General features: G+C 44.6%; 1 protein-coding gene across 1 annotated transcript in view; it reads right to left on the reverse strand.

Annotated features, from left to right (window-relative positions):
* Positions 1–25176, reverse strand: part of NELL1 (neural EGFL like 1) — a 989599-nt gene that overhangs the window by 882650 nt on the left and 81773 nt on the right. The window contains exon 3 of the mRNA XM_075547696.1: positions 10638–10788. Coding sequence (XP_075403811.1) covers positions 10638–10788 — 151 coding nt within the window. The remainder of the gene's footprint in view (positions 1–10637; positions 10789–25176) is intronic.

Genomic DNA, 25176 nt, shown 5'->3' on the forward strand with positions numbered 1-25176 from the left:
TTATATGTTGGCTACTCACAAATTGGGCTCTGGCCTGCCTCTCCAGGTTCACTTTTCGCCACGCCTGTCCTTCCTTCCCCGCCTATGCACTGCTCACGTGTCCGCAATGACATTCAGGTTGTCTCCAGTTCTTCTCACACAACATGATCGCTCACTCATTTCATCCACAACTCTATTCAGCTTATCTTCTCCCAACCGATTTCTATGTATTCTTCTTATAACGCCATTTCTACGTACCCTTCCCATCACTCTCAGTGGGAAGGTTTTTCAACTTCGGTTGCCCAAGGTAAGGTTGCGCTCCCTCTAATCCAGAGGTTCTCAACCTGTGGGTCGCGGCCCCTTCAGGGGTTGAACAACCCTTTCACAGGGGTTGTTCAATTCATAACAGTAGCAAAATGACAGTGAGGAAGTAGCAACGAAAATAATGTTATGGTTGGGGGGTCACCACAACATGAGGAACTGTAGGAAAGGGTAGTTGCATGAGGAAGGTTGAGAACCACTGCTCTATGGGATCACGGTGAGTCAGAATTGGCTCGAGGGCAGCACATTTGGGTGTTTTGATTGACTCTCAACAAGGTTCACAATTGTAGCCTTGCATCTAGTAGTACATACTGGTAAGCATTTCGTTGGTTGTTGTTAATATGTCTTAGATGGAATGATGGAGCTTAGAATCTGCATGGAACATAATTGAAAATCTAAAGCTTCTCAAATCATAGGCATCCTTTATTGCTTGAGACGTAGAGGCAAGTCTGCATATTTGAAATCAACATAGATTAATCTGTTTTAGGGCCAACTTCTAATTTGAACTCTGCTTTCTGCCTTTCTAACTGGGAGCAATTTAAGAACTAAAAATATAAGCCTTACTTATATTTAAAAACATAAATTAAACCTTTACAATTATAGATGAGGTTCAGTTCTTAGACTTGTACTGTTAACTGCCCAAGGAAACGGCTTTCCTTGGGCTGGCTTCATCAGGCCACGGAACATTAGATGCTTCTCCCCCTCGCTCTGACCTTCCACTCTGTTATTTTTTTCAGGGAATTGTCTGAAAGTGAAAGTTAGTTTGGACATCATCTCAATTGTCATCTACGATTAAGAAGGTGAAACTGCAGCTTGCGAAGAGCAGAAGGCGCTGCATGTGGGCCAGGCAGTGCTTTGGATGATCTGCAGCAGTCTCTTGATATGAAAACTTAGTTACTCTTTCCAATGAGGAGAAGGCCCCAATTTTTTTTACCTTCTAAAGAAAGTGCAAAGAAACTAGAAAAATAAGGACAGCGACCACGATAAGAAATACCACGTACTTCCTTGATACATGGGACAGATGAGGAGTCCCTCCCCCACGTGCTCCTAGTGAATCCTCCCACTAGCTTCATGATGAAATAACAGACCTTTCTCTTCAAATGGAAGCACATTCTAAAGCTCCGGTAAATTAAAGCAAAAGCTCAGTAATTGCTAGAGCCCAGAATGGAACCCTGGTCTATTTAGCATCAAAGTGGAAGTTCTTCCTACCTTGAGCTCTCAGACAACTGAGGAATATCTTTTGAAATGCAAAGTTATCATTAAGAAGCAGGCAATGGTTGCCAGGGAAGCCAAAAATGTATTCCTCTTTAGCTTCCTGTGCATCCCCCTCCAAAGGAAGCTTTTCCTGAGATCCCTAGCTTGCAGCTGCCTATCTAATTATGCTGAGATTTAATTTTATCTATAATTTAGGAATAAAATGGAAAAACAGAAGATCTACCATTATATCTTATAGAGGTGCACATTCTGGCAGAATATTCAATTAGATTTAATCTATGTTAATTAAGCTTTCCACTTTAACAAAGCTCGATATTAACACATTTGAATCAGGAAAAATAAACATTAAATCTGCAATGCCATTAAGACAGTTCAGCAAGACAGATTAATTTTTGTTGCTCTTCCAATGTGTTCTATCAGTACTGTAAAAAAAATCCATCAAATTAGAAATATAGATTAGCATTAATAACAGAGAGCCCATTCCATTAAATAAAAGAGCCTATTTCGATCAATTACTACCTCCAGGTACCTTCTCAATAGTCTTTCTATTTGAGTTTTGCATTTCGTTTTATCTACTCACTTAAGATATTCATGGGAACTCAATTGGCTCTGATACCGAGAGAGTTTTCAGATAGTGCTGGGCCAAGAAGTTCCCTCCTGGTTTGAAGAAATCCAGCCTCCAACATGACCCACCTCTGGATAATGGGGCCCCATCAGGTGAGTGAGACTCCTTCCTTTGGCTAGAAGGTAACTGTGCCACTGAATGAACTCTTTCCCCATTAATGCAATAATGGCCTTGACTGAGAGTAGCCTGAAGCTGAGCAGAAATGGGAAACGTTGGTTTCCAAAACAATAAATGAAGGCCCTCTGGCCGACAGCTTTGGAAAAGGTGGCAGGATGATTACGTCCAGCGGTGCACATAATGGCCAGGGAGGGCGCCAAGACCCAGAAAGCAGCTCCCCACTGTGCTTCATCAGCAGAGGTGACTGTCGACAGGAAATGGAACATTGCCAGAGGTTTGGCTAAAGACATTGTTATCTTTTAGCCATTGAGCTAGGGGAAAGTGATTGCTTTTTCCCCCTGTGGTCACCCCTCAGGACCCTCTCTCTCCTCAGCATCTAATTTCCACCTCAACAAGGCCATCATTCCCATCACCACCATAATCACCGTGGGGTTTTCCCTGCATTCTTATTGTGTGTACAGTCTGTACTAAACCCTTTCTAAAGACTTCTCATCCTAAAAAAAAAAAAAATCCAGATGATACTCATTTCAGGCTCCAGACTCTAATAAATAAAACTATTCACTGTCTTGGGCAGCCTCAGGTAGCCCATCCATGGCAATAACTCTTTTTCACAAGCAGTATGGTCCATGTGAACATTCCCATTTACTGTGGGATTTCTGGGATGCTTTAACTAGAAGAGGGGGAAAGGAAGCATGCATTCAAAATGTATTTACTGGGTTTATGTGATGTATGTAAGAGTACCCTACAGAGAGACTCGCAATATGATACCATCTCTGTGGGCGCATAGGACACATTCCAACTGCAAAAGGGGACATGGATAGGCTAGTTATTCCAATATCCATGTTGTCAGAATTACCTAGGACCAAGCAATGTGTGATATTTGCCATTCAACCTATCCAAGGAAAGTGTGCCACACTGCCCTAATCATAGTAGACTCTTCTTTCTATCTCTCAATTTCAGTCTTGAAGCAACGCAAAAATAAAGCTAGGGAAAAAATGAGTTAAATAGCACAATAGGAACATGATGCATGTAAATTATGAGTGTGCATATACATAGAAAAGGTACTTCAAAGGTTCATGAAAAAAATTCCATCTTTACTTTCACTTTTCCATGAACTTTTTAAAGCCCCCTTGGCTACACAAAGCCCTGGTGCACAATGTTAAGCACTGAGCTGCTCGCCAAGGAAAGGCCAGGGGGTTAGGATAGTGACTCCATGGGAGAAAGAGTGGGCATTTGGTCACTTCAAGATTATACCATGGGAACCCGTGGACACTTCCACTCGGTCCTCTGGGGTCACTATTAGGAGGAATCCACTCCTGGCGAGGTGTATGCTTGTGCATGTGTGTGCATATACAAAGGACATTCAGAAGTTAATAGAAAAATGCAAGTCAAACATCATGGAATTTTTCCACGAACTTTCAGAACTTCCATCATATGTACATAGACATCTGCATGTAGGTCTGTGTGTGCATAATTGTGTGTGTAGCTGTATTTTTTTTCAAGTCTTTGACTTATAACAGGATTGAATTTCATTATGTCAATTCTGACTTAAGTTAAATACCTAATATTTCTGTTTTTATTATTGCTCTTTATTAACAGTATCTTTATAAATGAAGGATTGATGGCTTTGAATTAGGTCTTGGCAAAGGATCCTCAAAGTCCTGTGGACTGCCAGAGAACAAGTAAATCTGTCTTGAAAAGAATACAGCCAGAATCCTCCTTAGAAGCAATGGGACAAGACTGTCTCACGTGCTTTTGACATATTGTCAAGGGAGACCAGTCTCCGGGGAAGGCCATTAGGTCTGGTCAAGTAGAGCATCAGTGCGAAAGAAGATGGCCCTCAATGAGATGGACTGACACGCAGTGACTCTTGGGCTTAACTTTAACGGCAACCTTGAAGATGGAGCAGGACTACTCTGCTGTGCCAGGGAAACTATGATGAAGAACTGACTCTCTGGCACCTACTGAGATCTTTATAAGAACAAGGAACCCGAGATGTCATGTCTCAGGCCCATGCCCAGGTCAATTATCCTGTTTTATCAGCATCAAACACTCACCACATTTCTATCCATTAAACAATGTCGACTTCATTGTAGACCAGTCCATAACCTAGTATAGGCAAGATTTTTAACAGCAAATATCTAAGAATAACATCAGCAAATTATATACTGCGATACTGTATGTAGTACTATTACTAACAATAATATGTATTATGTAACCAACAGCACTGAGCAATACGTATAGAAATTGTTTAATGGTATCCTAATTTGCTATGTAAACTCTCACCAAAACACAATAAAATATGTTTTAAATGTATTAAAAAGAGCTTGTAAGTGTAGCTCATCATAATTCAAATATGTCATAAGTCAGGCTATCTGCATGTGTTAGTCCAGGTAGACTAGAGAAACAAATTCATAGACCCTGATATGTGTACAAGGAAACGCTTTATATACAAGAGCAGTTGAATATTGAGAAAACATAGCAGCCCAGTCCAGATCAAGTCCTTAAGTTCAATGTTAGTCCATATGTCCAATGTCAATCTACAAATTCCTCTTCAGACTCAGGCAACACATGCAATGACACTGAATTCAGGAAGATCACAGGCCAGTGGGTGGACAGTCTTGTGGAACCAGGGGCTGTGGAAGCATCTCAGCGCTGGCATAGCTCCATGTGTGTTGTCAACTGGAATGTCTCCCCGGGAGTGAGCCTGTGCCCCGCCTCCAGTGAGCTATTTATCTCCTTACTGCCTCCAAATGAGGTCCTCAAACTGTGACCTGATCGACAGGCTAAACTCCACCCCTTCCCTCTCAAGTCTCAAATTGACAACAGATTATAGAATTACCACATTGCATATATAAATGTCATTTTATAAGTAAACATATTAAACACAAATGTATTCACACTTAACCCAAAGAAACAAACTCACTGCGATAAAGTCCATTGTGACCCCTAGTGACTGGATGGACAGACTAGGACAGCCCCTATGGGTTGTGAGGCTGTAAATCTTTACAGCAGCAAAAAGGCTGGGGGTTTGAACTGTTGACCTTGTGTTTAGTAGCCCAACACATACCCCACTGACACCATCAGGGTTCTTCATGTTTTAAATGTTCCCTCAACATTACAAACACTAAATACATTCAAAGTTTCCAAGGAGAAAAAAAATCTCAGGAGCTCAAAAATCTATAAATCTTAGGGCCTATCTTTTACACCTTTAATTAACAATAAAACCACAGATTACCTATGAGGTAGTTAATTTAATTACTTCTAATTTTTTAAAAGTACTCTAACTTGGGCCAAAAAGTAAATCAAAGTTATAGACAAGGACACAAAACTAAACTACCAAAGCGCAGCATTCAAAATAATACTAAGAAAATAGAAAGCTTCAATGATTTACTAGTAAACAGAAAATACTGGAAACAAACTGAAGCTTCAATAGGCAAGTAAAAATATCAACAAAATAATCTAAAAGAAAGTAGGAAGCAGAAATCAATGACTGTGAGATGAAAAGCACCTGACAAAAATCAATAAAACTAAGAACTGTTTCATTAAAAAAAAAAAAACAATAAAGTGCACGGGCCCATGATGAGCCCAGCCAATAGAAGGAACGTGCCCACCTCACATTAGAAATAAGGCGATACAAACACAAGCCTTTCTCAGGAACAACGCAGATTCACTTCGGATTGTCGATTCTGACTCCTACTGGCCCAAGGACAGAGTAGGACTTCCCCAGGCGGGTTTCAAAGACAGTCCCTCTTTACAGGAGTAGAAAGCCTCCTCTTTCTCACAGAGCAGCTGCTGGTTTCAAACTGCTGACCTTGTAGTTAGAAGCCCAATGTATAACCCACACCATACCACCTAAAGGGGAATCGAATATCCAATTTTTACCAAATCGAGTTAAAAACCCTAAAAGTTTCATGCTAATCAAAAAATTACAGGATGGGTATTATTTATACGTATGCTTTTTAATTTAAAAATGTCTCATTTATTATTAACTTGAAGTGCTTCATGAATTCAATGCAAAGTGTTTAGAACCATCTCTCTCACTGATCAGTGTTCAAACTAAAGTTACCACTACTTTTTGTATTATTACTTCAATGCAAAAATAATACTAATACATTAGTAAAGATAAGTTTATTTAACAATTAGAAGAGTTTGCCATTTAACTCATTATGTTAATTGGTGACAGGGGAAACATATACAAAGGTAAGTCCAGAAGTATTGCTACAAAATCCTATTAACCTTCTTTAAATGAACAAACTGTGAAGCTATTGTTCCTCACATATCCTCCATCTAGGTCTATGCACTTGTAAACATGGGGGCTCACGACCTTTTTTTTAAGGCACCCTTATGAGACTAAGTCAAGTGTATTGCTGAGTAAACTTGTCAGCAAGCATCCATTGATCACAGAGATATGTTAAAATATGTTTTATTTGGAGTAAACTGTGCATGTATGAATTAGAACCCAAGTAGCAATACTTTGACTTACCCTCATAAAATTATCTCAAAAGGTATCCTGAAAAATAGTTAAAATTTAACGTATGTCATTTTAATGAAAATAAATCCGGAATAAAATTAAATATACTAAAAATGATGTACACATATATTAGAAACTATTATCAGACATTATATTAACACCTAATCTTTACAGAAGCAGATTACTTCCTCTTCTTCCCTCGGAGCATTAATGGATTTGAACAGCTGCTCTTTCACCTCACAGCCCAGCAATTAACCCACTATGCCACCAAGACCTCTTAAAGTGCCAAAGGGTCCTCGTTAAAGTCAAACAACTTGCTTTCACCCAATTCATTTTTTAAAGTTTATAAAATGATTACTGCTAAGAAAAGCCTATGGGACAGCTCTCTGTCACCTGGTGTCTCTGAGTCACGATGAACAGACTCACTGGCAACTGACAGTAACAGTTGTCGTGGTAATTCTAGGCAACATCATAAAAGCAGAGGAGAATGTATAGATATAAAGCAGATAACACATATCAGTACTTTCAAGTGATAAAATGTTAGGCCAAAGAGGGTTATTCAAAAGTAAAAGAGCGGATTACGTCAGCTGTAGTTCGTTTAAAATTTTACACCTTATCATGTGATCGTCCTTCTGATCCATTTTAAAGTTGTTCTAGTTTTCTATAATTTCTGATTTGGATTCTTCTAAGGCTTTTCTCTAACTTATTTTGTTGTTGTCATTAGTTATCTTGCTATGACTTGGGGTCTATAAAACTCAGGACGGGTGAATCTAGAGAGGGAGTAACAGGATCCGTGGCTTTTTGGAGGCGCGGTGGGGAGGCTGGAGGGAAGTGGGGAGCACACGAAGGAAATGCTCTGAAACTGTTGTGGTGACGAGTGTACAACTCTTCTCGATGCGAGTTATGCAATATTGACTTGTACGATATGTGGACGATGTACCAATTAAAGTGTTTTCAATATAAATAAATGTTACAAACACATAAACGCCTGACGCATAGTAACAATCAGTAGAGGAAAGAAAAAAAAGAAAATCCACTCCACACAAGATATTAAGAATCAGCCAGAATATTGTATCAAGTCAAAAATATCCCAAGAAAACTATGGATATAGTTATGTCTCTTATGAATATAGAGTTATTGTCAATACTAACAAATCAACCTATAAGAAGCTTTGTGCACCATGAGCAAGTGAGATTTATCCCATGAATGTAAAGGTGATTTAGAATCTGAATGCCAATTAATATAATACACCATGATAGAATAAGAATGAAAACCACATGATCGTCTCAATAGAGGCAGAGAAAAGCATAACTCAGCACTCTAATGATGAAAATCATTATCAAGCTAACACTAGGAAGAAAAGTATTCAACTTTATAAAACTCTTAAAAAAACAAACCAGGGCTCACCTCTTACTTCATGCTGAAAGACTGAAAGCTTCCCCTAGGGGCAGAGTACCTATGGGCAAGTCAGCCTGCGCTTCCGTGTGCCTGCTTACTCATCTGCAGTGACAATTTCACAGGGATTTCAGCACAGGTGACATTGTTCACCACAAAATAGTAAACAGGCTAGTCGGTGCAGGCAATCATTGCACTGTGGACGAGTCCATCCTTAACCGTATCTTTAGGTTTTTTAACAGGATTCATAGATGAGCTGAAACGGGAATATGCCATTCTGACTTAGCCTTGGTTGAATGCAAGGAAAGGCTAGAGACCTTGTTCATTTGAATGCTGCAGTACCGCCGATGACGGTGACTGGGAGGATGGGGTGACGGGAGTGGCAGCTGGAGAAGGGGTTGGTTCTCTCACGGCAGAGTGCAGGGATGTTGTACAGAAAGCCGAAGGGCAAGGGGGTCCGTGAATGCGATGTCTGTAACCCGGGCCTGCCAGTATGCACGAGCCAACCTTACGGACCGGGACTGCAGTTCTGTCGGGGACTTCAAATTTGAAAAGAACACCGATTCCATAACTAATACTCTAGTGTTGGGAGACACACAGATAGATTCCAGTCGTAACTAGAATCAGAATCATTGAGGTGGGTAAAAGGCAAAATGAAATTATTCACAACAGATCAGTAAGTAAGCACAGATACACCATGCTTACTTTGCCAACTGGTTAATATGACAGTCCTGCACACACACCTTGCATCAGAAACAAGACAAAGATCCCTACTTTCTGCATTTCTATTCAACCATGTGTTAGAACTTCTAGTCAGAACACTTATTTAATAATAAATAAAAGACATCCAGATATCAAAAGAACTAGAAAACTATCTCTATTTGGTGATGATAAAACCTTATAGGCAGAAAACCACAAAAAAATCAAACTAAATATAACAAGCTTTCGGCATACCAGATCAACATACAAACATCTACACAGTAGAAATGACCAAACAAAATGAAATTAAGAAAACAATTCCATGTAAAATTATATAATACTTTGGAATAAATTTAACGAAGAGGTACCAAACTTGTATTTTAAAGAACTACAAAACATTATTGAAAGAAAATAAAGATTGCCTCAACAAATGGTCAGATATTCTGTGTTCATGAGTCAAAAGGGGGAACTGATTACAAGGATCTACATGTGACCTCCTTCCTGGGGGACAGACAACAGAGAAGTGAGTGAAGGAAGATGTCAGACAGGGCAAGATATGATCAAATAATAATTTATAAATTATCAAGGGTTCATGAGGGAAGAGGGAGCGGGGAGGGAGAGGAAAAAATGAGCAGCTGATGCCAGGGGCTTAGGTGGAAAGCAAATTTACTGAGAATGATGAGGTCAATGAATGAACAAATGTGCTTTACACAATTGATATATGTATGGATTGTAATAGGAGTTTTATGAGCCCCTAATAAAATGATTTTTTAAAATAAGGGGGAAAAAGATTTAAGACAGTAATACTCCTTAATTTAATCTATAGAAGCAGTTCTCAACCTGTGGGTCGCAACGCTTTTGGGGGTCGAACGACCCTGTCACAGAGTCACCTAAGACCATATTTCCAATGGTCTTAGGAACTGAGACACCGCTCCTCTATCCGTCTCCAAGCAGGTCCGCCCACAAGTGGAGGAACAACGTGAGGAACTATACGAAAGGGTTGCGGCATGAGAAAGGTTGAGAATCACTGATCTACAGTTTCCAGGTAATTCCCCTCCACCCCCCTATCAAAATCCCAGCCGCTCTCCTTGCAGAAATTGGCAAACAGATCCTGTCATCCACAAGAAAATTCAAGAGAGACCAGAATAGACTACATAATCCTTCAGAAGAACAGGGCTGGAGGGGCTCACACTTCCTAACTTTATAACTAACTGCAAAGCTGGAGTATAGGAGGCAGTACTGACATAGGGGTAGACTTACAGATCAATGGAATCAACAACCAATCTTCAAAGGGGGGGGGAGGTGATCAAGATAACTAAGTGGGAGAAGAATATTTTCATCACACAGCGATGAGACAATAGGACATCTACATGCAACAGAAGAAAGGTGGACACCAACAATACACCATACACAAATATTAACTCCCCATGGATCAAAGGCCTAAATGTGATAACTGATTCTGTAAGGCTCTTGGGAGAACACACAGCAGTAAAGCTTTGTGACTTGGGATGAGGTGATGATTTCTTACATAGGACACCAGCGGCACAAGCTCCATCCACCCCACTCCCCCCAAAATGAGGAACTGGACCCCCACTAAAAGTACAACATTTGTGCATCACAGGGCACCAGCAAGATAGCGAGGAGACCCCCCAGACCAGAGTTAATGTCTTTGCTATTTACACAGACTCAGCTAGCTAAACGTTGCAGTCTCAGATTTTCGTGTTTGTATGTGGGTGTGTGGGTGTGTGGGTAGGGGGTGGTCATTATCTCTAGACAGACCTGGATTTTCAAAAGCAGAAAGCACGTCCCCACCTGTGTTCCAGTTCTCGGATGGACAGTATCACCCCGGAAGTGGATGGCTTCTGCTGGACTGTGGCCAGAAAGGTGAATTCACTCTTGTTCCGGAAGAGCTGGATCAATTTCTCACTTACATGAGGGGCTGCATGAACCTCTCTTTCTGCATCTAGAAAGTCCGGGAAGAGTGGCAGGAGAAGCAGGATGGGAGAGAAGACAGGCAAAGAATAGGGAGGAGAAAGAGGAGAAGGGACATGAGAAAGAGGAGGAAAAATCCACAGTTAGAAGGGCCATCTCCAAAGGATTCAAATTGCATCTGTCACTTTCCCCTCTGTCAATCACTTTCACTTTCAGGAGCCGTCCACCCCCATGCCATGCAGCTAGCTGCAGTCACTCAAGACAAAACCCAGAAATGCCATCTCCGTGGCCATGCCCACTTGACACTCTGACAAGTCCCCAATGGGCCAGCTGGCGATCTCCTGACAGGAATTGGCAGGTCACTGAGCAATGCAGGCTGCTGCAAACAGATTAAGTTGCTGTAAATAGGTGAGAGGCGGTCAGATAAACAGAGTCCTAACATTCAAGGAAGTTGAGGTTTGGCGAGACCCAGATGCCGCTCAGCAGGCTCAAAGTTCCCTTCTCCCAGGAACTAGGCTTCCTTCGCCCACCCACGCAGATAAGGAATTCTGTCCGTGCCTTGTTCCCAGCAGAGACGGACTCGTGCCAATAATGCTAGACAGCTCTGCCCTTGGTTAAAGAATTCATACAAAGCAATGCTCGTGATCCAGAAGCGTGCCTGGAATTTCTTAGAAAACGGGCCATGGATGGCGTTCCTCATGAAAGATTCATGAAAGTGGATGTCACTCCGACAGTCCCTTTCTTGGGATGATAGGAGTCTTCCTATCGCCATCATTCCCATTAGGCAACCCAGCCATCTCTTCACACTTGACCCACCCTTGTCATGGTGCCCTGGGCATTAGCTCATGTTCACTGTCTTCCCTGGTAGCTTAGTGGTTCCGGGTGGGGCTGCTCAATCCAGGCCAGCAGTTTGAAACTTCCAGATGCCATAAAGAGGGACAGTCTCAGAAACCGAGAGAGGCGATTGTACTCTGCCCTATAGGGTCGCGATGTGTCAACCTCGGCTCTGTGGCAGCGAGTTTGGTTTGGTTTGGTTCCTGATCTCAGATCAACTCCACAGCAATGGGCTTGATTGGGGTTTGTGCCTCCTGTCCTCAGAAAGGGGCGCTGAGAATAGAGTTCAAGAAAACTCTTCGGAGGATGATCTAGGAACACCAAAGAAGGATCCACTTGCTCCCTGACTGCCCCCCCCCCCTGCATGCTGACTACCTGGCTGTTTCTCCAGGGCCGCAGGAAGAGCCTGTGACAACACAGAACTCCAAAGGAGACACTGGCCAAGGGATATCACAGACTTAAAGATGGACCTAAGGAATATCACCCTGAAAGTTGTTCTCTAACAAAATGATATCCTTAAATCCTTGACATTAGGCAAAAGCAGGGGAGGGATTGGGTGATCCTCAAGAGCCTTCCCAATTGAGCACCCTATCATTCTCTGAGTTGCTTCAAAAGAGTGGGGCGGGTAGGGGGGTAGAGGAGAATGACAGTGTTTCTTGACTAGAAACATCTAGGCTAGACTACGGGTGGCCCGCTATCACGGGGGCACCCACGCAGGAAGAACACTCTACTAGCCTAAAACCCATTTCAACACCCTTCACATTGCTGCCCAACCAAAGGTCTTTGGTACTTCGCTCTCTCCCGGCATGTTGTCACTGTTAGGTGCTGTGGAGACTCTTCCAGCGCAGTCAACCTAGGGACAGGGGCGAGCTGTCCATGTTAGTCAAGGGCAGAGGTATTCGATAACAGATAGCCCCTTAAAAAAATGCTTCTGTGCCTTCTACGAAACCCAAGCCTGGGACTTTCTGGATTATATTCGAAACCTAGTGAGTGTATTTTTTTTTAAGTGAAGAGCACTTTGTAACAACTAGCAAATGGGTGTGGGCATTGTCTATTATGAGTACTAATAGACATCCTCGTTATAAATTCTGCCTAGAATTCAGTGCTACAAAAACATTTTTCGCTTGAAACTAATTTATATGTTTACTTTAGTGAAGAAGAACTTATTTTCCTGTCACGCTCATCCATTAGGGATGAACTGATTGGTAATGGTTGCCTGGAGCACACAGTTGAGAAATATTCTGAGGTTTGGGCTCCAGGGAAAGATGGCTGTGATCAGTCAGCAGCGCCTGCTGTGCATGCAGATGGGGGGGGGGGGGCATACTGAGGACCCTCTCTGGCTGGGGCAGCTTCAGCTCTCCCTCAGTCCTCTCAGTGAGATTGCTCAGTCCCATTGCCAATGATCCCCAAATGTATAAGTGCAGTCTCAACCTCTTCCTTATCACAGATTCATATCCTCGACTTCCCACTACTTAATATCCCATAGGAATGTCTAATGGGTATTTCAAGCTGCATATGCCCGCAGTCTCTTCCTGCCCCCAGCCCTCAGCTTTCTCCCAGTGTTCCCAGTCCCACTGGCTCTACAGCAGTGCAATCAACGCCATGATAGTCACTATTTTGAGCCACCAAGAAGTTATAAGAAAATGAGGGTGGAATGCAATTGAAAGAAAGCTTTCTCAAGGGTGTGGTTGACCCCAGGCAAATGGATGTTGTAGAGAGACTTTGTGTTTGGCTAGTCTGGAATCTGCATCTAGCTTCTAGGCCTCCATTTCTCTGGGCTTCAACCAATGGCCCACCATGTGGCCTGCAGACCCTGGGAGCCATCAAAGCCTGCCCATGACATGCAGACCTTACATCCCCATCTCTGCACCCACCGGCCTCAGTCTTTCTATGTAGATTTTCTTTCTGTGCATATGAAGATAAAGCTATGTATGTTTCAGCTATACACACGTACGCACATCTCCCACTGATTTTGCTTCTCTGGAAAACCCAACCTAACACATACTTCTTCCAAATTCCCCTCCAGTAACTGTTGTCCCAGTCACTATCATTCTCCCTAAGACAACTCCAAGCGCTTTTTAACTGATCTTCCTGCTTCTGTACTGCTGTCTCATCTCCATTCCCCAACAGTAGGCAAAGTACTCTCTTTTAAAGCATACGATCAGTATCATTTTGGTCTCCGGCATGAACTCCTTTAACCACACGGACTCCGTAACCTGGCCTGCAAGGTCACGTACGTGCTTACGCTTGTACCTGTCCCTTCCACTGGATTCCATACTCTTCTTCTAGGTAACCAGAGGGACACGTCACTCCCACTCCCACCTCAGGGACCTTATACTAGTCCCTCAGCCCATGTGGTCTTCTCCCACATCTTCACATGGCTGCCTCCTCGCCCCGTCCCCTCCTCCTGCTCTCATTTATTGCAAGCTGGTAACCCCTCTCCCCAAAGCAGGCTCTCCATGCTTGCCTCTCTAACACGTCCCTTGGCTAGTTTCTCTGTACCACTTGTCATAACATGTGTATCATGGTCAGTTTATTATGCCCTAATATCAACAGCATAATTCGGCTGTATGTCCCTTACTTATTTCTTCTTTACTTCTTTGTTCATTATTGCGTCCATCCCCTTTAATGCCTGACACAAAACAAGTGTCTAAAGAAATATTTGTTGAACTAGTTAGTATATGTGTCATGTATTGTTCTTATACTGGTACTTCAAATAATCATAAATGCTATAAACAGAAAATAGTATGACGTCCTTTGGAAAACTAGAAGACAGAAGCATATTTTTCAAATATCCAAGGCTAATAAACTAAAGAAAATGATGTTCAAAGCTAATCAGCCTTTCCTGATTATAGCAAACATCTCCTCACAGTCTGATCGACTGCCCTACTCACCCACCCTCCTATAAAAATGATCATATCTTAATGCTAGCCTTTCTCATTTCTCTCCATGAATGATTGGCACATTGAAGTAAAGAGACCCCATTAGTGCTCACCAGATTGAAATGGAAGAAACATCTATTTTGCAACATTGAGATTTTATGTGCATTCGGATTTTCAGAAAAGACCTCTCAAGTAAATGGTTGCTATAATTCAGCAGCTGGAGGCACGAGAGAAAGTAGTCACACTTCTTACAACGCAGAGGCAATTACACTGGACGAGGTTTTGAGGGACTGAGGAGACGGAGTGTTGCCAACTACAAGCTGTGTGACCTTGGAGAAGACACTTTCCCTCTCTGAGCCTCACACCCCACACTTCAAAATGGAGAGGTCCAAACTACATGATCTACAAATTCTTCACTGGGTCCTGCGCGGTTTCTGCTCCTCAGTTTACATAACAGAAGGCGGCATTGAGGCTGTTTTCAGCTCTGAAACACCCCTATTCCATCGTTTTTCTCCTCTGGTGACTTTTCAAATCAACATAAAACACAAAATTGTCAATTACTGAAAAGAGTGATATGTCACCTCCTTTGCAGCTACCTCCCTTTGCCCTGGAGTTATAGAGTAACCAAATAAAATCAATTAAGGAGACCCTGCAGTGAACAGGGTGCTCCCAGATTCAGCCATCCTAAAGTGGTGGCTGTATTGGGAACACGAATCCTGCTAAAGAGAAGGAAAAGCAAGCAGGACGGAGAGAACGCAAGTGCTAAATATGAATAGCAGGCGAGGAACCCGTGAAACATGTTAAACGGATCAAATAAATGGAACATAAAAGGGATGGCACGAAAGTGCTACTTATAAATAGAATGGGGTGGGAGAAGCAAGCCCTAATGTACAAATCATCCACCTTCAGAATGAGAGCTAAATCCAACACCCATCACTGGCACCCATCACAGTCTCATTCTGATGCCCGAGGCAACGTCCCTGGGAAACGCAGAGAAACCCCACTGCTGCCCAATCAATGCCCAGCAGCTACAACCAGGAGTGTCGGGCAGGAGCAAGCTGGTCGCTTCCAAACACCTCCCGTTCCTGAACCTCCTTTTGTTCAACCTCAGTCCAGATCCTAGAAACCACAGCATCAAGGGGAGGACCAAGCAGCAGCAGAAAGGACAGATCTAAGAATAATGCATAATCCAGGAACCATGGGGGGCTGTTTGTCCTTCCACCCAGCTCGCATTCTTAGCCCAGGTGACTTAACCTGCTCCAACTCGCTGCGGCTTCTTTCTGGGTGTTTTTAAATGATGTAATAGCCACATGTGCCAAGCACCTGAACTTGGTCTATGACGTTTTGTGTTTTGTCACCTCTGGGAAGTGTTCTGAAGGGTTCCCACTGCATCCTGATAATGTCCCAAACCACCGCCATGTTGTTGGGTGGGGCGGAGCGTCGTTTGGTTCTAATTCACAGAATCAGTGACCCAATGGCACAACAGCACAAAACACTCCTCGTTCTGCACCCTCTTAAAAACTGTCCCCATGCTCCAGCCCACTGTTTGTAGCCTCTGTGTCCCTCTCACTAAATGTCTTCCTTTTTCGCTGTTCTCCTTCCCCAAGCATGATGTCCTTTCCCAGGGGCTGGCCTCTCCTGATTACAGGCCCAAAGTACAGGAGCGGGAGATCCACCATCCTTGCCTCTCTGAATCATGCTGGCTGTACTTCTTCCAAGACAGATCTCTGTATTCCTTTGGCAGTCCACAGTACTTTCAATGTTCTTCCCCAGAACCATAATTCAAATGTACGCATTCTTCTGCCTTATTCAGTGCCCAACTTTCATCAGCAGACAAGGCTACTGAAAATACCAAGCCTTGGATCAGGCACACCTCAGTCTTCTGAGTGACATCCCTGTACAGGGAAGAAAATGTTTACAAACTATTTGTGGTAGCGGTTACATAGGACAACACTGCTTGGTGTGATTGCGCTATGGAATGGTACAATGTCTGGGATAGGTCCTAATAACATGGCTTGAAAGACACAAAAAAAGAGCAAAGTGACCTCCTTTCTTTTCAACACTCTAAAGAGATCTTGTACAGACATTTATACTGGGGGTGGGGGTTGTTCTAATACTCAGGGTGAACACGATTTAGTTAGACAGTGCTAACTTGGAAGCAAGGGTTAAGCGCTTTTCCCTTCCTGGAATGAAGTGGTTCTCGCCAGTCATTCTTAAACAGAGACCCAAATTGTTCGTGTGATGATAAGCACCAGCTTAAAAACAAAAAGTGTTGGGTGAAAGGAGGAGAATGGAAAGAAACTTCAGTGACGCTATTCACACGCTGTTCTCTGCCGAATACAGATGCAACTTCAGGTGGCTGCTCCTGATTTAAGGAGGTGAAGATGGCAGTGTATTTTCTCCCCAGCAGACACTTACTCCGTGTGCTTCATGTGTGCCAGGCACTGTACTGGTTTCAGGAGAGACAAAGATGGTACTGCCTCTGGCCTCCAAGGACAGACAGACACATAAGCAAGATGGGTTCTGGTGACAACCTGCCCAGTGAGGGAGAGGGGGAGGGAGGGAGCATCCTTGAACCTGAATCGGAAGAGCTGAGTACGCATTTCCCAGGCAGAAAGACGAGGAAGACGAGGGCCTTCCTTGCAGGACTGCTGCATGGGTGTGGGCACCCAAGGGCTTTACCTTTCCGGGACATTTTTCTTTCCCTGAAAGCATCTCTCTCACTGAAAATCCAGCTGAGAAAACATCCACTCAAACTCGTATCAGAAGCAACTCTCAGCGCCCTGCCTGGCCAAAGGGCCCCCGATTAGCAAGAAGCAGAGCAACAAGCAAGACGCCCCACGGGCCCACCAGGTAAACAGAGGTAGCAAGATCAGCAGCAGCCAAGAAACACAAACAGAGAAAGCCAGCGACTTGCTTTGTGTACGTGCAGCTTGTTACACACGACACTAAAGGCCTGGCACACACGTGGGACCTACCCAGATTCCACTTAGCCCGCCGTAAGACCAAAGACCAGTGATAAAGAGAAACAGTTGTCACTGCATAGAGCACTCGGCTTTGCATGTCTTAGAGCAGAGGAAATCTGCCAGCCCCAAACTGCCACAGGTCCACAGGATAATTCCTGCCGTGGGGAGCGGTGAGCGCACACACGTGTCCAGCAAGTCGGTCTGCAGAACATCAGGAAGTATTGATCCAAGTAGCTTTCAACCAAGCAGACATCACAAACGGGAAGTCTAGGGATACCGGGAGACTCCCTATTTAATGTGTAAGGGATTTCTATCTCTACTAACAAGTTCACAATAACATCCCATTAAATCTCCATTAACTCCGGAAGCCAAATGATTTTTAAAAAGCAAACATGTGTTACAGCTTATTATGGGACCCAGTGCAGGGCTAACTGCTTTACACACATCATCTCCTTCTCAAAAAGCTCCAGGAGGTACGCGTGGTATTCTTGCTACTCTGCAGCGCGGAGACCTGCAGTCTCACATGTCGAGAAGCTTCCAAAGGAAGTCAGAGGGCTCAGCTCCTCACCCAGGTGCACTAATTCCACAAGCCACTCACTTAACCGTGTGCCATCTGCTATCTGCCTCTTTGAACGACTGGTATGTGTGCAAATGGAAAGATGGCCACCAAGCACCCAGAGCCTGGCACCTTGTATTCACTGAGTGTGTCCGGAATAAAGAAGGATATGTCTGTGCAGTCCATGTGGAATAAAGAGCAACATCCTCATTTTACAGCTTAATAAAAAAAGGCAGAGAGAACTGATTTGGCTCACCCAGCAGCACAGGGCAAGTGAGTCGAGTCGGGGAAGAATTGACTCACACCTGCGGAAAGGCAATCATAACACCCCAAGGCACGTAGGTGGGGCCATTTACTTCCATCCTATTCTTGTTCCCCTCTCTCCTTTCCTGCCCCTCTGGCCAGAGGAGGCGCCTTTCCCTTCCTCCTGGACCCTGCAGCCTCCCATCCCAATGCCCCCTGCCCCCCACCCCATCCCGGACCCCAGCTGCAGCAACAGTTCTCCTGCCACCCCACCTCCACTCCCCACCCCGATCCTTTGGGGACCGACTGAATTGCTACTTCCAGGTGCTTTCTCTGACCACCAGACCAGCTCCCATGACTGCGTGTCTTCCCCATTGCACTCAGCCACGGTTGGTGAGTGTGTGTCTGTGCAATCATTTCATTAATGGCTATCTTGCCTGCTAGATCATAAATTCAATCGGAATTGTTTCCTGGTATATGCCCAGTCCCTAGCACTGTGCCTGGCCCAGGGCAGGCCGTCAACAAGTGTTTGCTGCATTAATAAATTCTATCTTGATCTCCTTCTGAAACATAACATAAAAAGCTCCAAAACTCACGACCCTCAAGTCCATTCTAACTCATAGCCTACGGGAGAGGCAGAACTGAGTTTCTGAGACTGTAACTCTTTATTGGAGTCAAAAGCCTCTCCTGTCTCCTGGGGAGCAGCTGGTGGTTTTGAACTGCTGACCTTGCAAGTAGCAGCTCAGGATGTCACCACTAGGTCACCAGGGACCCTGAAACACAACACAAGAGATGGTTTTCTGAAGACATTCAAGAAGAACCCTCGCCTGTCAAGTACAGTACAGCTGAATCACAAACTGCCTAAGGAATAATAAAGGCAGCTAAGCATCCCCAACTCTTCCATTAGGGGACGCTACACCTAACGAATCTTGTGACACTGAGTATTAATTAAATTTTTATAATCACCATGAGACTCAATCAAGAGAGATTCCGCTTCCCCCCAAAGTTCACTACCGGTAATTAGATAGGAACTGTAAGGCAGCTGAGCAATGCTTGTAGATATTTGAAAGCACCCTGGGAGGAAATCAACTCATCCCCTGTCGCAAAGCATCCGGCAAACTGTAACCAGGCCTTCTCTTTGCACGCTGCCCCACTCACTGCCACTGCCCTGCCGGCCATCAAACCTCCCCTTCCATCCTCCACCCATCTCCACTGGAGTCTGGGAATAAAGAGATGGGTGCCAACTCTAGCTGAAGCAGACAGGAGAACAAAAAGGAGAGGGTGGTGAAAGGATCCTTCCTAGGAAGGCTAAGACAGCATTGCAGAGGAGGGGAAGCTGTCCTATAGTAAAGAATGGTAAAGGCAAACATGGACAATGGTAGACACACAGCCCACGAACATGGCCCACGGTAACACAAGGATACCACAGGTACTGAAATGGCACACAAAATTCCTAGGCAATCTTGTCAAGCAGGCATAAAGTTGTACATACAGCATCCTATGAAGAATTATAAAATAAACTTAAAGGATACATTTTAAAAAGGTAGGAAAGAGGGATGGTCTTTGATCAAAATGTTAGCGATTGGGAGTGCGTGCGAACAGTAGAAGTTTTCTTCTTTCCAGACTCCTGGACCTTCCAAATTGTCTCTGAAGATTATTTCAAGGAAAAACACCACCACATTGTATACTAAACTAAAAGAATGTGTTACAGAAACAGGAAGGGCATTGCAGAAAAGGAAAAATGCATGTCATCCTCTGGCCTTCAGTAACCTAATTACGTGCGTACCTTAGAACCGGCAAGGACAGACTGTCTCCCTAGCTGATGTTGACCAGACCTGGCTCCCCATGACGCACTGCTCCCTGCCTCCAGTGAGAGGTCCCTGGTTGAGCTCTTGGCTGCTAAATAAAAGACTGGTGGAACAAGTCCACCCTGAACTGCCACGGATTGGTGAGCTACTTCCAAAAGGAACAAGTCCTTGAAAAAGGGCCTGGAGCTCAATTCTCGGGATATATGGGGATGCTAGGAGTAGAAATGGACTTGGTGGTGAGCAGCAGGGGAGAGCACCCCAGGCAGAGAGAGGAAAAGCGGCCTGGCAGGATGTCTGGAGGGGTGATTTCAACAGCCTGGGATCATTTTCAATCTTCAGGTACCAGGCAGGAAAGCCCTATGCTGATTTTAAAGTCCGATGACAACAAACCCATGACTATTTTTTTCTTTCAGTTAACCCATTGCCTGCTTACTTACCTGCCCACACTCATTCATGCAAGACCCCAGTGTGCACAGAACAGGAGCAGATGCATGGTTAAAGAACGCAACCAACCATATGGCCAGCCCCACTACAAGATGCGACATCCCTCACTGACCCATAGCCCTAAATGGGACATCACTAGAGACACGATGTGGGGATTGCACCCTATCTAGCCCCACCACACCTAAGCAAAACACGAAGGGTGTGCAACAGAACAGCAAGGGGAGCAGAGCAAGGAAGTACTGAGGGAGTACCAAAAATAGACTTTGGGACCAGGGCATGGCACCCCATCAGACTTAACCAGAAAACACTCCTAAAGGTCAGCCAACAGAACTTGAACTATGTACAGGCTCTTCTTTTGTGTGTGTCATTTTTTTTGCTGTTGTTGTTTTGTTTTGTTGCTTTGGTTTTCTCTGTCTTGTTTTTGTGTGTATTACTATCACTGCAGGTCTATCTAGATAAGAGAGGCAGGATAAACAATCTGGAAGAGAAAACAATGGGACAGCAGTTCCGGGGGGGACATGGAAGAGGGAGAGGTGGGGAAAAAGAAGTGGGTGTTAATAAATCCAGGGACAAGGGAGCAACAAGGGATCCAAAATCAATGGTGAGGAAGGTGTAGGAGGCCTGTTAGGGATTGATCAAGGGCAATGTAACCGAGAGGAATTACTAAAACCCAAATGAAGGCTAAACATGATAGTGGAACAAGAGGAAAGTAAAAGGAAATAGAAGAAAGAACTAGGAGGCAAAGGGCATTTATAGAGGTCTAAATACAGGCATATACACATGTAAATATATTTATATATAATGAAATAAATACTAAGTCTATGTGCATATATTTATAGGTTTGGTATTAAGGTAGCAGATGGACATTGGGCCTCTACTCAAGTACTCCCTCATTCAAGAACACTTTGTTTATTAAACTGGCATTCCATGATGCTCACCTTCCTGACACGATCTCTGAAGACAAAGCAGGTGCATAAGCAAATGTGGTGAAGAAAGCTGATGATGCCTGGCTATCAAAAGATATAGCATCTGGGGTCTTAAAGGTTTGAAGATAAACAAGCGACCACCTAGTTCAGAAGCAATGAAGCCCACAGGGAAGAAGCACACCAGCCTGTGTGATCAGGAGGCATTGATGGGATAAGGTATCAGGCATCAAAGAACAAAAAAAAATCATATCATTGTGAATGAAGGGGAGTGCAGAGTAGGGGCCCAAAGCCCATCTGTAGGCAAATGGACATCCCCTTACAGAAGGGTCGTGGGAGGAGACAAGTCAATCGGTACATTGTAGCAACGATGAACATGCAACTTTCCTCTAGTTCTTGAATGTTTCCTCCCCACCACTGTCATGATCCCAATTCTACCTTGCAAATCCAGCGAGACCAGAGGATGGACACTGGTATAGATAGGAACTAGAAACAGAGGGAATTTAGAACCAGTGGCGAGAGTGGAGATACTAGGAGGGTGAAGGGAGGGTGGGGTAGTAAGGGGAAACCAATTACAAGGATCTACATATAACCTCCTTCCTGGGGGACAACAGAAAAGTGGGTGATGGGGGACATCACATAGTGTAAGATATGAAAAAATAATAATTTATAAATTACCAAGGGTTCATGAGGGAGGGAGGGGGCAAAATGAGGAGCTGATACCAGTGGCTCAAGTAGGAAGCAAATGTTTTGAGAATGATGGAAACAAATGTACAAATGTGCTTGACACAATGGATGGATTTATGGATTGTGATAAGAGCGGTATGAGCCCCCAATTTAAAAAAATGTGACCAGCCCTGGGATTGGTCCATTCATAACCTGGAGACACAAACAGGCCAAGTACCCATCCCCCCACCCCACCCCCACACACACCAAATCAAAACCCCTAGACAAAGCCATTTCAGCAGCAACTCAGTAGAGACCCCACCTGCTACATCGGGAACTTTGCTTCCTAAACCTGCTTTGCTTTCCACTTGCAGGTTGTGGTAAGTCCACGTTTTCGTTCATGAGGCTAAGAACCCTTGGACACATCAAATAGGTGCAACCATGGGGAGAGGGCCCATGGGCTTCCAGAATGGCCATCTGGGTCATTTCAATAGAAACAACTTCTGTTCCTTTTAGCCCAACTCCATGCCCATACGCACGCCAGCTGCAGTTGTTGGAATCAAGGGGTATCTTGACAATCACTGGCAGCCACGCTGCTCGGGCGTCATTTTAACCTGTACTAACGGAAGAGTCTGAGAACCCCGAGAATCCATGCACCACGCTGGGTTTGCAACTGCATGTAGAAAACATTGGTGGGGCAAGCAAGAAGACTGTTCCCAGCAAGGGCTGCTTTGCAGTGCCCTATCAGGAGAGCAGTCCTGGCCCTCGAGCATTTGTTCCCAAACTGTTCATGTTAAAACATTTCTTCAAACACTCCTGTGACCAAACACTGTGGGCGCAAAACCAAGCCTGAGCTCATGTCCTCCAGGAGCCAGGAGACTAGTAAAGGCGACAGAGACGTCAATGGATGGCAAGGGTTCACGGGTTCGTTTCTGAGACATGGGAGAACCCGGGAGATCTGGAATGACCTGGGAGAAACCAGAGGTGCCTCATTAGGGACTTGACTTCCCAGAGAGGAGGCGCCAGTGGAGGGAGGCGCACCGAGTGGTGAGCTCAGGGGCTGGAGCCCAATTGTGCCTTCCAAAGTCCAGCTATAATTCTCCAGCCGGGTGGTTTTTTGGTTTTTTTTTAACGTTTTATTAGGGGCTCATACAACTCTTATCACAATCCATACATATACATATACATACATCAATTGTATAAAGCACATCCATGCATTCCCTGCCCCAATCATTCTCAAAGCATTTGCTCTCCACTTAAAGCCCTTTGCATCAGGTCCTCTTTTTTTTGCCCCTCCCTCCCCGCTCCCCCCTCCCTCATGTGCCCTTGGTAATTTATACATCGTTATTTTGTCATATCTTGCCCTATCCGGAGTCTCCCTTACCCCCCTTCTCTGCCGTCCCTCTCCCAGGGAGGAGGTCACATGTGGATCCTTGTAATCAGTTCCCCCTTTCCAACCCACTCACTCTATACTCTCCCAGCATCGCCCCTCATATGTGTATGTATATATACCATATTGAATGAAGGGGGAAGTGCAGAGTGGAGACCCAAGGCCCAAGTGTCGGCCACTGGAGATCCCCTCATAGAGGGGTTTAGGAAAGGAGATGGGTCAGTCAGGGTGCGAGGTAGTACTGATGAAGAACACAGCTTTCCCCCAGATCCTGGATGCTTCTTCCCCCCAACTACCATGATCCGAATTCTACCTTGCAGGGCTGGATAGGGCAGAGGTTGTACACTGGTACATATGAGGGCTAGAGGCACAGGGAATCCAGGGTGGATGATACCTTTAGCCGGGTGGTTTTAAGCCAGTTTTAGCCTCTGTGTTTCGGTTTCCTCCTCTGCAAATTGGAACGAAAATGGCATCTGCACTCAGGAGGATTGTACAGATTGACTCAACTGGCCCATGCAAAGCTCTTAAAGCGGTGCCTGCGGCCGCTGTTTACAGCAACCAAAGGAGCAGCCTGAGTCCTGCGAGATGGCTGGGACGCCACGTAAGGTCAGCGGCCATGATGCTATGAGAGACTTGGCACTGTGGCTGGGGCTGAAGAGAAGACCAAGATGGTGGTCATTCTGGCCATGTAAAGACAACCACCAGCAGGGCAGGAGCTGCCAGCTATGGTCAGTGCCTTGCTTAGAAGGCAATTCACTTATTTGTTTAAAAGCAGAAAAATGGGCGGCAATCAATGGGCTTCCCAGTGCTCCAACCTAGGTCCAGCCAGTTTATACCTGTACATCTGAGCTTTTCCTGGCTTCCAGATGTCAAGCTAAGGGCTTTCAACATGCTGTCTAATTTCATCTTCACAGCAGCCTGGTGATTTCGGTATTGCCATTTCCATTTCACAGGTGAATACAGGGTGTTACAGAGCGTTCTACCAGGTAGCATAGCTGGAATGAAAATAGGCCACGCTCTCTCAGTGACAACCACCTGGCCTCAGAGAAACCCGGGTGTGGCGCGAGGTGAGAGACTGTGAGTGACGCAGGCTCCCGTCTCCATCCTGGAGATGCCTCCTCTGAAAGGTGGCAACACCTACTTTTGCTGAGATATGTTGATGAGAACATGCCGAATATACAGCGCATGCTCAGGAAGTAATCCTGCATCTCCTTAGGACGTTTCTAAAAAGCTTTGCCACCAGGAACCCTCTTCACACAGCCTGGACTTTGATATTTGCTTAGTGCGTTATGCACGTGATCACATGTCACGTTCACAACAACCCCCCGCACTGGCAATTAACAGTGTGGAGCTGTGGTAAAATTCTCACCTTCCCGTGGGAGAGACCTTGGGCTCAAATCCCAGCCAAGGCAGCTTCCCATCAATCACCAGCTGTCTGTCAGTGGAGGCCTGTATGTTGCTGTCATAAGTTACAATGGAACTTCCAAATCAAGATGAACTTGGAAGAAAGGCCAGGAGACCCACTTGTATAACCCAGCCAGCAAAAATCCTATGGATCACAATGACCTGATCCACCGCTGACTACAGGTGTGGTGTAGGACGGGGCATGGGTCTGTTCCATTGAGCACAAGGTTACCACGCGTCAGGGCTCAAGTCAACAGCAATAGCAAATGCATAAGAATTCGTGGAAGGTGCCCTGCCCAGGGT

This window comes from Tenrec ecaudatus, chromosome 4, assembly GCF_050624435.1.
Source record: "Tenrec ecaudatus isolate mTenEca1 chromosome 4, mTenEca1.hap1, whole genome shotgun sequence".
NCBI lineage: Eukaryota > Metazoa > Chordata > Mammalia > Afrosoricida > Tenrecidae > Tenrec > Tenrec ecaudatus.